Raw genomic sequence first — 17,987 nt, 5'->3', positions numbered from 1 at the left:
ACCCATCCAAGTACTGACCGCGCCCGACGTTGCTTAACTTCGGTGATCGGACGAGAACCGGTGTATTCAACGTGGTATGGACGTTGGCGATTTATAAAGAAAATTTAAGAAACACATTTCAATTTTAAAAGATACAATTTCATTCAAAATTATAAATTACTAGCTTTCGCCCACGACTCCGACTACGTGAATTAAAAAAACACAAAAGTGTTCTTCCAGACTATCGAATACCTTTAGCAGTTTAGGGCTACAGACTCTAACAAACATCCATCCAAGTTTTCGTATTTATAATATAGTATCATAACTAATTGACTATTTATATAATTAAGTAACTACGATTTCTATAAAATCAACAAACTATAAATTTAAACATAGACATAGTTCCAGCTTTTGCTAATAGATGGCGTTTATTAAGGTGAATTAATGCAAACTGAACCATTCATGAGATATCGTCTGTAACAACTAGATGGCGCTATTTAATGTTTTTGAAACATCTAAAAAATGATTAATGAAGACGCATTTAGGACTGTATTTATTTAATCATTTTATATACTAAAGTGATTTATAGTAAATTGAATTATTATTCAATAATTTTATTTAATGTTCTCATATGAAAAGTAATCCAATAAATAATTTCAAAGTTTTCAACGTAGGTTCCGTGGTGTAGTGGTTATCACATCTGCTTTACACGCAGAAGGCCGCCAGTTCGATCCTGGCCGGAATCATATTTTTTTTCTTGCTTTTTGTGTATATTTTTTTACAATTCTTAGGAAAAATGACCTTTATTATGTGTTACTTCTTGTAGCTTATTTATAAACAATACTTTAATAGCTCAATTAGGTTCACAAGGTTTAAATAAAATTCTTTTATAAAGAATAATTTCTTTCACACAAATTCACATGGAATTATAAATTAGTTGCGTCGTCCGTCGCAACCGCGCCCTTACTATCTATTGACCTTGTAATTTTAAACTTTTGGTGCCGTCTCCTATCGAAGGTTGACAATCATTGCAACTTGTAGTTTGGCAGGTTTAAACGCGTACTTTTGTACCTTTGGCGATTGTTACGATTTTGTCTATATCTTCGAACTGCAGGTACCTTTCTTTACGAACCACAGCCAAGAAATACAGTACAAGGGCGGATGCGGCTTTGGCGCCAGGAGGGGGTTCAAATAGTCGTAATCAAGTCAATAGCTTGACAAAATATGTAAATATATTTTACCAATCATCTCAGGGGAAGATCATGACCCCAAGTTCTGCCGTTGGTCCAATACTTTACAATAACAAACATCCAAACATTCGCTTTTTATAATATTAGTAAGGTTTTCGATTAATTTGTAAGAATATCTGTAGATAATAAAATTGATTAAATAGAGTAACAGTGAATTTGGGTTCAAATTAGAATTTTTTTTAAAGGCAAAAAGACCAATAACTTGGTGCCAAATTTCGATACTGCTATCACGGGGTTCCGTGGTGTAGTGGTTATCACATCTGCTTTACACGCAGAAGGCCGCCAGTTCGATCCTGGCCGGAATCATAACTTTTTGTTAAAAAAATCCTTCAAGTGTGAAAATGTAACTAAAAATTAAAAGTGACTTGTAGATATGTTTAATTAGTTTTTTTTATATTATAATTTTTTCCTTTCACTAGGAAAATGTTTTTTTAAACTGAAAGCAAATTAAAAGTGACAACACGAGATACATTTATTTTAGTTTTTTATTGAATGTTCATATTACTCCTTTATTCGTTTATTTATAACTTTTTTCATCATAAGCTAGTAAAGGAAATGGCGAAGCGACTGCTGCCTGCATGGCAGATTTATTTTTGTTTCAAGTATTTTTCAATTTAGCTATTATTAACTAGCTTCCGCTCGTTACTCCGTCCGTGTGGTATTAATAAAAACAAAAGAAAGTAGCCTATGTGATCTTCCAGACTATCCTCTACATCTATGCCAAATTTCATCGAAATCCGTTCAGCAGTTAAGGCTACAAACTCTAGCAAACATCCTTCTAAACTTTCACATTTATAATATTAGTATAGTATGAAGTGGTAATTTTGAATTAACGCAGAAATGAGAATGTCAAGATGGATGTAACACGAATGGATAAGATACGAAATGAGTATATTAGAGGAAGTGAGAGTAGCCCCAGTGGTAGAGAAGGTAAGGAGTAAAAGGTTAGCATGGGGGCATGTTATGAGGGATGAATCGCATGTTACAAGGAAAACGTTAGAGTAGGGTACACCGGTAGAGGTAGACATAGAAAGAGATGGATTGCGTGAAAGGAGACATGATCAAGAAGGGAGTGATGACTGAGAAGACGTATAGAGTTTGGAGGACAAAAACCTATTGCGCCAACGGGAGTAGGATAAGGAGAAAGATGATGGTAATTTTGAATTAAACAACAAATTTTTTGTAAATTCTTTATTAAGACTTAAAACTATGTTATTCTAGCTTAAAATTACACTTAGCTCGCTTGTTACAAGTAAAATAAACTTAAGTAATAATATATTACAACAGGAAACATGTTTTTTAAATAAAAACAGTTTTAATTTTTTTTTTGTAAAAATTTGCAACGGCCAATAAAATATACCAAGTGTATATTTACATTGGTTAAAATATATTGGTATTTTATAATCTATTGGTAATAAATTAGATAATTTATTACCAACAGATTGTAATCTAATTATTACCAATAGAATATATATATTTATTTATAAATAACTAAATACTATGTAATAGAGTAGAAATTTTGACGAATTTTTTAAACCATTTAATATTTTGGCATACACTTTTTTTACTAATAACTTTTTGACTGTTTTAAAAAGATATATAGTGTATTTGGTAATTAAATTGAAAAATAGACTAAATATGGTCCTTTTTAACACAAAATATTACACAGTTTTTTAAACCAATGTATACACTTGGTATATTTATTTTATTAAACAAATTCTTTATAAAATGATTGAAATTAAATGTACATACAAAGAAGAATATAAATATTCTAGATAATAGTGATTTTTTTTTAAAACTAGCTGTTCCCCTGCGACTTGCCAAAATGACATGACATGATGACAACCTTGCTTCCTTGATGTTGGCAGCAACTTATGGTCTCTTTCCCACATTAGGGTTTTTGTCCAAAATATTTACCCCTTAAGTTTAATGGTGTTAAAATATATAGCCTAAAGCGTGACGTAAGTGTAGGGATTATTATTAAAAGAATTATTCCAAAATATGCTGTAATTGCTGACATCTTAGGCAACAAAGAAGTGTGTTTACGCTTTACTATAATAGTATAGAAGTATATCGAAGTTTAAAATTATTTATAAAAACATATGTCTATAGATATTATTCTATTCCACTGTAAATTACGCGAATCTCTTTATCTCGGTATTATATTGTTTAGATAAGCCGTTGCAAATTTTACAGAACCAAAATTTTAACTATAAACAAAATTATTAATTTCGCCGGCGAAGAGTTTAAGCTTTTTATTAAAAATCTAAATAAATTATTTATCTGTATTAAGAGAAACACTGTTTGATTTTTTCTTGAATTAAAATGGATTAAATCCTACTTTCCTTATACTCAAAAGTAATGAAAAAAAAAAACAATTTATTTATATAACAGTTAATACTGGCTGTTCCCGTGCCGCTTCATCCGCATGAAATTATAAAAATTTTATTTTATTGTTTACATTTGTCAAAATATAAACAGCCAATGTCAAAATGACATTCTTCCTTCATGTTGGCAGCTTATGGTCTTTTTCCCACGTTAAGGTTTTTATCCAAAATATTTACTCTTAAGTTTAATGGGGTGGAAATATATAGCCTAAAGCGTGACGTAATTGTAGAGCTTTTTATTAAAGGAAGAATTATTAAAAAATATGCTGTGATTGCTGACATCTTAGGCAACAAAGTGTGTGTTTACGCTTTATTATAATAGTACAGATTATATTATAAATATAATAAAACATAGGATATACAAACTATTAAAAGTTTATTTTGATTTTTATATTATTGTATACATTTGGTATGTTCCGTTTGTTGTATACAAAATTTTTATGGTCCAGAAATCTTTGTACATATATTTTAAAAATATTAAAATAGAAAAAAAAATTAACGATAAATCAGTGAATTTCTACAAAAAAAGTCTCTTGGGAACTAACACTTTTATTTCATGTCCAAAAAAATCTAGAAAATTAGCAAAAACGAAACTATTTATAAGCATATTTAGGTATCGCAATGGATTTAATTATTTTTGTAGGAAAAAATTTTTTTTTTTGATTCCTCAAAATCGCCGGCGAAATATCTAAAACCCACAGCCGCGAAGAATAAGCATTAATATTAACTTAAGTAAAATGCTTTACCCGTTGCCTACTTAAGTCAATTTTATATAAATATTCTATGTTTTTTTATTATTTTTTTTCAAAATATTTCAAAGCTGTCTACACTAAGGAGCTAAATACACTATGCATTTAAAATATTGTATACAAAGCGGTATTCACACATTTTCGTTGAAAAAAAAATTAAAAAATCATGCCATCCCAACTCAGGTAACTAGGCAATTAAAAAATCAATAAGAAAACTGATTTTTTCATACAACTTTTTTTTTAATTTAAAAGTAGATTTAAATAAAACTTTACGATTGTAATCTATATTTTTATAATTAAAAAATAACTTGGCAGAAAGACATGTAGACTTTTGCCTACGTTTTGTTTTTAAATTTCTTTCTGTCAAGAATTGTCGGTAATTTTGATACTAATTTGACAGTTTTATTTTAAATTCAATTTTATTTATACTTTAAAAGAATAAATCGGTGTGTAAGGGCCTGTCCCAAAACTGGCTGATAGAGGCTCAGATAGCTTATGACGTCACTGACATAAGGGGACAAAATCCGATTCCATCACAATTTACACGTTGGTTTGTTAGCTAATTTACAATTTGGTGACAGACCCTTAATCTTATTTATAATATACGGCAGTTTTATTGATTATTCTCAACCGTCACCCCGCTGTCCCCACTTGAGAATAAAATTTTCATCCGTCCCACCTTTTTGTCCCGCTATTATCAATAAGGTGACGATGGAACCGTTATAAAATAAAAAAGTTTCAACCGTCCTTTTGTCCCAAAAGGTGGGACGGTTGAAACTTTTTATTTCATCTGTTACCACGTGGGGACAGATCGGGGTGACGGTTGGGAATAATACAGTTTTATCTTATTTTAAAAGAAGTTAAGTATTAAACAGTTATTTTTTATTGTTTTTTTATACAAGTAGTTTGAAATAATAAAAAAATACCGTGAAAAAAATTATAAAAATACAATTTTAACTGTACTAAATGAAAATAGATAAATACATCTTTTTATAAATTTTGTACTTGTTTAGAGACTTAGAGCGCACGTTTGACCAAACTATCGCACGACTGTTTAGTCGCATTGATTCCTTTTAGTTTATATAACACTACTCGATGTTTAGTTGTCCTAAACAGTTGAATAGAAAACAGACTAAATTATCGCACAACTGTCGTGCGATAATTTTGTCAAACGTGTGCTTTTTGTAAAAACTGGCAACACCCTTAATATAAACATAACCTATCTACAAAAAAATAGTTATTGCACAATATAGCGTAAGCGCTAATTATCAGTCACTTTTACAATTTTATAGTTCGAAGAGAAATATGTCGGTTGATTTTAGCTTAATATAGACATATAAAGAACAGATTTAAATATTCAATTGAACTAAAAAATCCTTTAAAAGTTTTCTCCCGTCAATATGTCAAGAACATTTTTGTGGTTACAAAGAAAATTTAAAATAACAGCCTTACAAATAAACTCCGTCAAAGTTAAAGTTATGAATAAACTAAGTATAAGCTGAATTTGTACTAATATTTTCTTATACTCAGTTTATTCCTAATTTTAACTTTGTACTGCGTTTATTTCTAAGTATAGAGTAATTTGAAACCATAACCTCACTAACGCCATCTATTAATAGTTCCTCAAAAACTGAATTTCAGTAAATTGCCAATAGATGTCGTTAAATAATATATTTTAAATACTGAGTAGTTTATTTCAACTGATTTAGGGTGAGTTGCATCAAATCGCCGGTTATCGTAAAAGTTATAATAGGGTTACTAGTGCAAAAACATATTCTCACAGAGGTTTTATGTATTTTTCGTTTTTACAATGGAAACATTTAAACCTGAAAGTCACTAAAGTGTCAAGTTGGTGTCAAGAATGACATTTACGTAAACTAAAATGTTTGGAAATTCATGTTTCGCCGATTATATTTATGAGTTCCATCTTGGAAATCCATTATTTCCGAGCACGCAAGACTTTATTCTTCTGGATTACGTATAGGATAATAGTAGAGATTTTCTTTTTCCATTACTTTTTCCATTATTTGTGCTTTTGAAGATAAGAGCTTGTGACAGTTGACACTACCGAACTGACACTAACCGTAACGCTAACTATAACCGCCCAAAATCGGGCGGTTATGATTAGTGTCAAATATGACGTCATTTTGACCAGCGCAAAACTGGTGTAGCGAATATCATGAACATCCGAAGACGTAACCATCGGGAATGTGCTGGTTAAGGTTTATAGTTAGTTAATGTAACTCATCCTTAGTAAATTTTAAGGTTATTCCAAATATTACTGTTACAAATAATTTTAACTTTAACGGTAACCGGCGATATGGTGCAACTCACCCTTAGTAACTTTCAAAGTACCGGTGAAAATGTTCAGTATTAGTCTACTTTTTTTATATCTTAAAACTGTCATTATTTACATTTTATACGCCAAACATATTTTCTGACAGAAAACACTAATAATTAGTACAGGAATTACTAAAAAATACGTAAAAACCAAAAAAACTGATTTTTACTGATCTCTGTATATCTCTTTTGATGTCGACATATCTCATTCCAAAAACGCATAGACCATGTTAATGACGTCATAAGTCATGTATCCAGTCGTATTAAAGCTTTTGACTAAACTATCGCACGACTGTAATCTCGCTTTGGTTCCTATGAGCTTATATGGATACTCGTTGTTTAGTTGTGAGTGAAACAATAATCGCACGACCGTTGTGCGATAGTTTTGTCGAAGGTTCAAACAGAGTTCAGTATAACTGAGGTCCTTAGTACAAATGTTTTAGAGATTTTTTTAATACTAGCTGTTGCCCGCGACTTCAATTATGAAATAATAAAAATCGCGCACATATCAGCTACTGTTCCTGATATGTTTTACTAATATTACATACAGATACTCCAATTATTTTACTATAGATTTGTGACAGAAAAGGCAAAAATTTTATTATTAACACTTTCCATTAAAATTTTCGTGCTAGGTCCTCAGATCTCCGTTAGTAAGAAATGACGTCATTAGGTTATCTTACAATAATCGTTTCTCGTTCGTATTGATTCTAGAAAATTCTATTTTATATTAAAAAAAAACCACTAATCACACTCTAAATAAAAATGGAATTTTGTCGTTTTATCACATTATCGAAAAAAAAATCGATTTCGTTCAAATCATACGATTTTCAACTCTATCGTGACGCATTAAGGTCTAAAATCGTATACAAGAAATTAAACTTAAGCACTGGTTCAAAAAATCTAATATTTCAAAGCAAGTCCCAAAACTGGCTGATAGAGGCTCAGATATCTTAAAAACGTCAGTCAGATAACAAAATCCGATTTCCATCATATTTTACACATTGGATTATCAGACAATTTACAATTTATTGGGACAAGCCCTTAATATATTTGCCTATTACTGGATTTTTGTAAACTGACGGATAATAATCTATTTTAAAATCGCGTTATTTTTAACGTGACACACTGGTACAAGGTAATATAATTCTTTTTAAATGTAAGTTCTATTTATATTGGTGATCTTAATAAACATATTGTCCAGCCAGCTAGACAAGACACTGTTAAGGGCTCATACAGACGGAGCGACAGAACAAAATTTTTATCGCAAATAAAATACGCTTATTTTATTTAACACGTCTTTTTTACTTTTGAATAAGAAAAGACATGTAAATTTAAATTAAACCTTATAATAAGAAAAAAAAATCAATTTTATTTGCGATAAAAATCTGCCCATCTCTCCGTCTATCTGAACGGACCCTTATTGTTTTATTTCCTAGTATTTGTGACTCTAATATGTATAAAACATTTATAAATGTATCAAAAAGGTGTTTTATGAAAAAACTATTACTCATTTATTTATCGTAATTTTGATTCTACCAATGAAAACTCTCAATTTTTACACAATTTGTTTAAACAACCCGATTTATAAATGTAAAACTCAATCCGTATCGTAAACAAATTTGTAAAATCCATTTATAAGCAAAGATTCAAGAAATATCTAGAAGAGGCATAAATATTTCTTCAAATGGATTACCAATGGGTTTATTTTGTAAGACTTTTTAGTTTATTTCCTAACAAAAGGTCATATAATTTAGTAAAATGTCATAAGAGACGGCAGTAAATTTAACAAAGTACCTTTCAAAGAAGTTACGAGTGGAAAATGCCTCTTCTATATTTCTTAAATGTCTACATTCATTCGTAATGTTTCGTCTTTCTGTCGATGTCATCATCAGTTCTGTTCATAGGCTCGTGGTGCATCTTGGGGACCAGCACCACGTTGCCATCAGCAGCTTGCTGCAGGGAATACTGGTTCGAGGATAACGGTCTACCATCAGGGTCGCGAAGGTTCTGGAAGAATTGTATACTTCGTTTAATTGTTTTATTTGAAAATACTATTTGGATGGATGGATGTTGAATGGATTTTTTCTTTCGATATCACAGACACTATAATTTCATATACTAGCTAGCGCCCTTGACTCCGTCGGGAAAGATAGACAGATACTCCAATTTTACATGTATATTTGCGTTTGCCGTCTATTCTGTCCAGACAATTTTTGACATCCTAACCCGATGGAACTATTTATAAATTCTGTGTAAAAAAAGTATGTGTGTTTGATGTATATATCATACTAATATAAATGCGAAAGTTTAGATGGATGGATGGAGTTTGTAGCCTAAACGGCTGAACGGATCTCTATGAAATTTGGCACAGATATAGAGCATAGTCTGGAAGAACACATAGGCTACTTTTTAACCCTGGAATAGTTAGTTCACGTGGGATTCATTAATTTAGTTTTTTAATGTTTACTCGATCATGCAACGGTTCAACATATCTTATTGAAATTTGTCACAGATATAAAACAAAGTGTGGAGTACACATAAAGCTTCATCCCCGAGAAATGTCCGGTTCCCGGGATACGTAACTTTTTGTATGTTTTCTAATACCACGCGGACGAAATCGCGGGCAACAGCTCGTTATGTTATAAAAGAAACTTACTTGGAATACATGTCTATAGAGTGCAGCGAATCTCTCCTTAACGCGCTGTCGCTCCGCTTGCAGCGCGGAGTGGTCGCGCTGCGTGCGCACCTTGCGGTCGCGGACTGTGCGCACTTCGTCAGCCAACGACGTTATTTGATCTAGTTTACGTTTACGGCAATTCTGAGCCGCCACCTAAAGTAATCATACTTATATTATAAATGCGAAAGTTTAGATGGATGTTTGTTAGTATTATTTGTATTTATTATATGTATTTTATGTAATTCTACACAAAAAAAAAACCAGCGCACCCGCGGACAAACCATGTGCATATTGTTTAATTTGTGTCATGTAATATTTTCAATAAAAATAAAAAAAAATAATAATAGTTTGTAGCCTAAACGATTGGACGGATTTCGATGATATTTGGTATATAAAGAGAGAATAGTCAGGGAAAACACACAGACTACTCATTTTTTTTTTAATTTCAAGCGGACGGAGTCGCGTGCGTAAACTAGTCGCACTAATATTATAAATGCGAAAGCTTAGATGGATGGATGTTTCTTGGTTTGTAGCCTGAACGATTGAACAGATTTCGATGAAATTTGGTAGTAATAGATAGTCTGGAAGAACACATAGGCTATTTTGTTTTTTTTAATTCCACGTGTATAGAGTCGCGGGCGAAAGCTAATATATAACTATCTGTATCTACGCGAATTTCCTTATTTGAAGCCTTAACTTGGTAGTTTATTTATTAACTGTTCGCAACTACGTTCGCGTAAAATAGTTAACTATAGGGCTCTTAACAATACCACGACCTCACAAGACAGGAGTGAAGTGAAAGCAATTCCGCGTAGTCTGATGAGTGCGGTACTTTATCCCTTTTCCTTAACATTAGTCCTTTTTCCTTCCCAACCTTTTTCTTATAAGAAACAGTTGAGAAAGGTCAGTGGATTTGATTATGGAGAAGCAAAGGAAGGGGAAATATCCTCTTTATTGCGAATGTCTATGGGCAGCATCGCTTCGCCATTTTGGCGGATTCAGGTAATCGCTCGTTTACCACCTTATGATATAAAAAAACTAAAAAAAAAGATAATAAATACCTTATTCTTGCCTCGACGACGTATGTCCCTTATAAGAGACAGCTGAGCCTCGCTTAAGTCGTGTTTTGACAAGCGTTCGTTAAACTCGTCCATCGGAAGATTTATTATATCATGAACTTCCAACGGTATACCTGAAAATAAATATCAATATTATATACTAGCTTTCGACCGCGACTCCGTCTGCGTAGAATAAAAAAGAATGTGGGTAGCCTATATGTTCTTCCAGACTAACTTTTACATCTATGCCAAATTTTATCAAGATCCGTTCAGTAGTTTAGGCTACAAACTAACAAACATCCATCTAATATTATCTTAATAATTATAAATGCGAAAGTTTAGATGGATGTTTGTTAGTTTGTAGCCTAAACTACTAAACGGATCTTGATAAAATTTGGCATAGACGTAGAAGATAGTCTGGAAGAACATATAGGCTACCCACATTTTTTTAATTCTACGCAGACGGAGTCGGGGGAAAGCTAGTTTATAATATTAGTAAGATTTGACATAACAAAAGGTTAAAGTATGATCGAAGTTAGAAGGTCTATTGGACTAGTTTTATTTTGTAACTAGATTTTTTTTGTAATATCCAATCTTGTATTAAATCCTAACTTATTATTTTTTTTATAACCAATTTATTTCAAATTAATATTAGTCATATTATAAAAAGCCATATTCTAGTTATTTATAAATTATTCATATTATAAATAACTAGCCTATGTTACTCACAGATAAATTACCTATCAAACGGTGAAAGAATTTTTAAAATCAACCCAATAGTTGAGTTATTTCAATACATACAAAAATACAAATCTTTCCTCTTCATAATATAGATTTACTTCCAATAATCAAAAACTTCTAAAGGCAACAGAATTGTTAACATTTTAGTTCTACTAAAAGTTTATTTGGACCTTTTACTTATATAATAATTTACATAAAAAACCCATAAAACCCATAGCTTTAGTTAATTTTACATATTAAACCTACAGATCTCAAACAAAAATACTGAAGCACAAGGAACTTGACTTTGACATTAAAGAACTCTAGTGAGCTATTATAATTGAGTTAAACTTATCTATACGTATAATAAAATTGTATATATGTATGGATGTATGGATGTATGGATGTATGAGACACTCACCAAGTGCCTTAGCGCGTTTCTCATCTCGCGACAGATGCTGCGAGCTCGCGGACCCGCCGTCCGACGTACTACCGTCCGTCAACCTTCGAACTGTAAACATACTTTGTTACCTTATGTAATATTTACATTTATAAATGGATACGAAACGTAAAGTTTACATTTATAAATGGAAACGAGATGTAAAGTTTACATTTATAAATGGAAACGAGGTGTAAATTTTACATTTATAAATGGAAACGAGGTGTAAATTTTACATTTATAAATGGATACGAAACGTAAAGTTTACATTTATAAATGTATACGAAACGTAAAGTTTACATTTATAAATGTAAATTAGAAGATGTTTACATTTATTAAGGGTATTTTGCGAGATCTCAATTTACATTTATAAATGAACTAGTTGTTCCTGTGCGGCTTCATCCGCATGAAATTATAAAAGCTTTTTTATTTTTCACATATGTAAAATTCTCAATTTCGAATATACAAATGACAAGCATGGCTAGTCTTCCCTGATTTTTGCACTTTGTAGTTCATGGTCCCTTCCCCACATGGTTTTTACCTAATTTATTTACCCCCTAGCGTTAAAACATAGCCTAAGGAGTTTCGAAAATCTCGATTTTAATTAAAATAGTGTGTTTACGCTTTATTATATTAGTATAGTTCACTGTTTCTCAAAATGGGCGATAACACCCCCTTGAGGGCGTTTTAAATGTAAAGAGGGCGTTATAGGGTCACATAAAAATAGGGGTAGTTGTGGGTTAGGGGTGATGTATAATTTGTAATTTCATTTATTTTAAACTTCACTGAAATTGTTTAAAAATAGGGGAAGGTGAGAAATCATTTTTAAAGGGGCGGTAATGAATAGGTTTGATATACTTTGGTATCGAATTTCGTAGATGACATATCAAAAAGGGAGTGATGACTGAGATGATAGAGTTTGGAGGACAAAAACCTGTTGAGCGTTACAGGAGTAGGATAAAGAGGAAGATGATGATGATGATGATGACACAGTATATATATAGTTATATTAACCTCGTTTATCTCTGACGAGATGTCTGTCTGCGGGCGGCTCGAGCGCGCTGTACGTGTGGTTGTGACGCACGCGCTCGCCGCTCACGCCGTAGCGGCCTGGGCTCACGTTAGGCTGCGGATAAACAAACATCTAGCTGACTCTTTCACACTTATAGGATGTTATAGTGTGTCCTTGTCTCTCATATTTATAACTACGACCAAGGCTAGTTTGATTGGATTGTTAAGTACAGTATTTAGCTGTCTCTTTCACACTTATATGATGTTATAGTGTGTCCTTGTCTTTCATAATAACGACCAAGGCTCGATGTGTTGGACTGTTGATAGTAATGAAGTACAGTATTTAGCTGTCTTTTTCACACTTATAGGATGTTAGTATAGTGTATCCTTTTCTTTCATATTGACAACGACTTGGCCTTGATTTATTGGTATGTTGGGAGTAAATTACTTTATCTAACTGTTTCTTTCACACTTATAGGATGTTATCGTGTGTCCTTGTCTTTCATAATAACGACCAGGATCGATTTATTGGACTGTTGATAAAACAGTTCATCTCTGTCTCTCGACCAGGGCTCGGTGATATAGACTGTTGGTAAATTAAAACAGTAGCTGTCTCTTTCACACTTATAGGATGTTATCGTGTGTCCTTGTCTCTAATATTTATAACCACGATTGGGTTAGGTTGATTGGACTGTTTAGTAATTAGGTACAGTATTTAGCTGTCTCTTTCACACTTATACTATACGAGCTATTGCCCGCGACTTCGTCCGCGTGGTATTAGAAAACATACGAACTATAAATAACAAAAAGCTACGTATCCCGGGAACCGGACATTTCTCGGGGATGAAGCTTATCCCATTTGTACTCCACACTTTGTTTTATATCTGTGCCAAATTTCAATAAGATATGTTGAACCGTTGCATGATCGAGTGAACATTAAAAAACTAAATTAATGAATCCCACGGGAACTAACTATTCCCGGGATAAAAAGTAGCCTATGTGTTCTTCCAGACGATGCTCTAAACCTGTGCCAAATTTCATGGAGATCCGTTCAGCCGTTTAGGCTACAAACAAACATCCATCTAAACTTTCGCATTTATAAAATTAGTAAGATTATAGTTGTTTTTCGATAACCAGGATATAAAACTGTGTCCTTGTTTCTCATATTTATAACTACGACCAGGGCTAGGTTGATTAATTTATATATATATCTCTTTCACACTTAGAGTGTGTATAGTGTATCCTTGTCTTGCATAATTATTCCAACGACCACTATTTTGTTATAACAAATTTTATAAATAAATTTATTTTGATTGATAGTTAACACTATCTATGTGTCTCTTTCACACTTGTAACATGTTATAGTGTGTCTTTTTCTTTCATAATAATGACCAGGGATCGATTTATTGGACTGTTGATGGTAAATTAGACTTTCTATCTGTTTCTTTCACACTTATAATTTACATCCGCGAAGAATCGATTTATAGGAGTTTTAGTAGCAAATTACAACATCAAGCTATCTCTTTCACACCTTCTGAGGATAGTACAGTTCAAATCTGTCTCTTTCACACCTTTTATAAGTATATTCCATATTTATCACGTATTCAATAGTTATTAAAAATAGCTCACCTGTAGCAGCGCGTGACTGGAATGAGCCGCATTCAAGTCCAGTGCTGGCTGCAGCGCTGGCGCGTGCGGTACCACCTGACGACTGTAGTCCACTGTACAATAATTTAAACATTACATTTATTAAAAGTATTGCTTTCTGATAGAAAATAACTATCAGATATTCAATTTCTAGGTGTATTGATTACTTTACTGATATAAACTAGCTTTAGTATTCGACTCTGTCCGCGTGGTTTTAAAATAACTAAAATAGCCTATGCGTTCTTCCTGGTTATTCTCTACATCATACTAATATTATAAATGCGAAAGTTTAGATGGATGTTTGTTTGTAGCCTAACTTGGTATAGATGTAAATAGTCCGGAAGAACACACAAGCTTCACTTTTTTTTTAATCCACGCAGACGGAGTCGCGGGCGAAAGCTTGTGAATACGAAAAACATTAAGCTGAAACAATATGTACGCAAGCCACTGAAGCGCTAGGAGAAATAATTCAGGTTTATTTACCGTTTTATACGTTCTACTTACCATTGTGCATTTGTAGGTCGTGGTGATAAGTCTGTTCGGGGCACTCATATTTGACGACGCTTGGGGTGCGAGTTAGAGGCTCCAAGTTTGTTTGGGGTTGCTCCTGAAATATAAGGGTTGCTCTTAAAGTAATTTTTTTTATAATATAAGATGGTAAACGAACAAGCGGCCTGAATCCACCGAAATGGAGTGACCGCTGCATAAACATCCGCAATTGCAGCGCTGCCTACCCTTCAACGGAGACGCACATAAAGAGGACATTTCCCCTTCCTATGCGTCTCCACCGTCAAATCCACTTTTCCTTCCTATCCTTTCCTTTTAAGAAAAGTGTGGAAAGGGACTAAAATTAGGTCTTCAGCACCACACTCATCAGTACGCGGAATTGCTTCCACTTCCCGCCTGTCTGTGTGGATATTGCTGAAAGCCCTACAGTGCGAAGATGTTAAAGCGGGCTCTACCACTGTTAACTCTGTTCTACGGTTTTAGTGTTGTAGACGACCTCAATAGCTGTCGTAAAAGCGCAAAGTTTGTTACGGGATTTTCTATAGTTTTTTTTAGTAACAATTATGAAATTTTTATGTATAATAATACCTGGAAACATCTTTTTCCGAACATATGGTGCTTCTTCTGTGGAGGATGAGATCTCTCTCTGGAGTACGCGGCATCGTAGGGCCGGAATTTAGAACTGGAAAGTAAAAATAAATAAAATAGTATAAAAACAAAAGTATAGAGTGAATTTTAACAATAAATTTGTATGAAGGCAAATGTCATACTTAATAGACAGGTATCGTAGTGACGAAACAAACACGCAGCCAACAATTATGAACTATCGATATTCGGTTTAAATAATTATCCAACTCAACTAAAATTATCATTTTCTTATTAACTAATTTATAGGACAATTCTAGTATTGATTATAGTGTAGAGAATTTAGCGATGACAGAAATAATAGCGAAATCCAATTCGATTACATACGGCTGTAGTAGTAATAAACATTTATTTACTCCCACTATTTGTTATGGTCATTATTAATTTGAAATAACAGTGTTTGTTCTTTCATTCACAAATTATAACTACGAATTTATCGATTCCAACTTCTATAAGAATAAAAATCGAAAATCGATAAGATTCATGACTGATTCTACACAACCCATCCCTACCAAATTTGAAGTGAATTGTCAAACTAATCTAAATTATTTAGACACACTATAATGTAAATTAAACTATAAATGTCAATTTATAAATGTAAAATGAAATAAACACAAACCTATGGAACTCCTGAGCGGAATCATTCCCGTCGCACCATTCACCGTCAGATAATGAAGGGACTCTCTCTGAACCCATCGACGAGACAGCACTATCGGAAGCCGAATCACGTTCTGTAAATAAAAAAATCTAGACTCGAAGGACCATTTTTACAGCTATACAAGCTTTCGCCTGACACCGTCCGCGTGGTACAAAAAACAGTCTATGTGTACAGACAAATTACATCCAGATCAGTTCTGCAGTTTAAGTTACAAACTAACAAACATCCATTTAAATTTTCGCATTTATAATACTAGTATTAGCAAAAAGAAGAGCGTAGATGGCTCAGTGGTTTAACGACTTGTAAGCTACAGGTGCTAGGTTCGAATCCCGCTGTATCTGATTTTCAAATTACATCTTACTTATATTATAAATGCGAAAGTTTAGATGGATGTTTGTTAGTTTGTAGCCTAAACTGCTGAACGTATCTCGATGTAATTTGGCATAGATGTAGAGGATATTCTGGAAGAACACATAGACTACTCAATTTTGTCATTTTAAATTCCACGCAGATAGAGTCGCGGGCGAAAGGTAGTATGTACATAATTTACCCGACGGTACTGTGAAGGATACATCGTGATGCACATAGGTGAAGAAATTCAAAGATATATGTGAAGATGACTACGTTCAGGGTACTAGGGTAGGCAGGAAACCCTAGTGGGAAGTATAGTAATGTAGATACTTACCGGTAGCCACAGTCATATGGGAATGGTTGTGTGGAGGAATATGGGGGGCTCCATCCAGCATACGCATCGTATACATCCCTGGAAAGGAAAAGAAACTTTAATACAAAGAAGTAAATACTAAAATTGAAATTCATCATTTTACGTCGTTCGTTTATACCAATGCTAGCTTTTGCCCGCGACTCCGTTCGCGTGGAAAAAAATAAAAGTGAGTAGCCTATGTGTTCTTCTAGACTATCCTCTACATCTATACCAAATTTCATGGAGATCCGTTCAGCAGTTTAGGCTACAAACTAACAAACATCCATCTAAACTTTCGCATTTATAATATTAGTAAGAAGTAATATTATATAGGAAATATTTGTATTTTTGTATGTATTGGAATAAAACAAAAACTACTTGGACGATTTTAATTTTATTCCCGTTAGAATTAAAATCTGTATGTAACATAGGTTATATTTAGAAACTACTACTATATTATAAAGAAGATTTGTATTTCGTATATTCTCGATTTCCAAGAATACACGGAACAAACGCGGATTGCGGACAGACAGACAGACAATTTTTAACTGTGATTTTCGTAATCAGCAACGCAAATATTTGACCGAAATCTGGAATTTTTCATTCTTTTTCTTGTTTACATTTGTCAAATTATCAATTACTAATGTCAAAATGACATGACATGATAAACCCTTTCAATCTTGCTTCCTTGATGTTGGCAGCAACTTATGGTCTCTTTCCCACATTAGGATTTTATCCAAAACCCCTAAGTTTAATGGCGTTAAAATATATAGCCTAAAGCGTGATGTAAGTGTAGGGATTTTTATTAAAAAAAGAATTATTCAAAAATATACTATAATTGCTGACATCTGAGGCAACAAAGAAGTGTGTGTTCACGCTTTATTATAATAGTATAGATAGTATATATATAGATAATGACATGAAAACAAATGTTACCTAATTTGTATCATTATGACAAACAAAAATGTCACCCCGTTCTTCAACTTATCCTTGATAACTTATCATTGAATTAAATAGAATAGTTTGTGATGATTTTTATTTTTTTTAAGGACATCTTTAATCTATTATCTATACTATTATAATAAAGCGTAAACACACACTTCTTTGTTGCCTCAGATGTCAGCAATTACAGCATATTTTTGAATAATTCTTTCCTTAATAAAAAGCCCTACACTTACGATACGCTTTACGCTATTTATTTTCACGCTATTAAA

At 32.7% G+C, this 17,987-nt stretch overlaps 1 protein-coding gene and 2 non-coding genes across 8 annotated transcripts in view; 2 read left to right on the top strand and 1 right to left on the bottom strand.

Moving 5' to 3' along the window:
* The first annotated feature begins 652 nt into the window (after positions 1-652).
* Trnav-uac lies at positions 653-725 on the top strand. Its single transcript has one exon. It is a non-coding gene; the product is annotated as a tRNA-Val (tRNA).
* A 737-nt stretch (positions 726-1,462) lies between these two features.
* On the top strand, positions 1,463-1,535 carry Trnav-uac. Its single transcript has one exon. It is a non-coding gene; the product is annotated as a tRNA-Val (tRNA).
* Positions 1,536-7,806: 6,271 nt separating this feature from the next.
* Positions 7,807-17,987, bottom strand: part of LOC106105947 (segmentation protein cap'n'collar-like) — a 115,932-nt gene continuing 105,751 nt past the window's right edge. For all 6 annotated transcript variants that reach the window (XM_013286452.1, XM_013286451.1, XM_013286447.1 and 3 more), the window contains 10 exons: positions 16,756-16,833; positions 16,032-16,143; positions 15,356-15,449; positions 14,765-14,867; positions 14,243-14,334; positions 12,617-12,728; positions 11,585-11,674; positions 10,447-10,577; positions 9,365-9,538; positions 7,807-8,715 (listed from right to left, as the gene is read on the bottom strand). In XM_013286452.1, the coding sequence (XP_013141906.1) occupies positions 8,560-8,715; positions 9,365-9,538; positions 10,447-10,577; positions 11,585-11,674; positions 12,617-12,728; positions 14,243-14,334; positions 14,765-14,867; positions 15,356-15,449; positions 16,032-16,143; positions 16,756-16,833 (1,142 nt within the window). In that variant the 3' untranslated portion in view covers positions 7,807-8,559. The remainder of the gene's footprint in view (positions 8,716-9,364; positions 9,539-10,446; positions 10,578-11,584; positions 11,675-12,616; positions 12,729-14,242; positions 14,335-14,764; positions 14,868-15,355; positions 15,450-16,031; positions 16,144-16,755; positions 16,834-17,987) is intronic.

Source organism: Papilio polytes, unplaced genomic scaffold (assembly GCF_000836215.1).
Source record: "Papilio polytes unplaced genomic scaffold, Ppol_1.0 DF822622.1, whole genome shotgun sequence".
Lineage (NCBI taxonomy): Eukaryota > Metazoa > Arthropoda > Insecta > Lepidoptera > Papilionidae > Papilio > Papilio polytes.
This window is presented reverse-complemented; position numbering and strand designations above follow the sequence as displayed.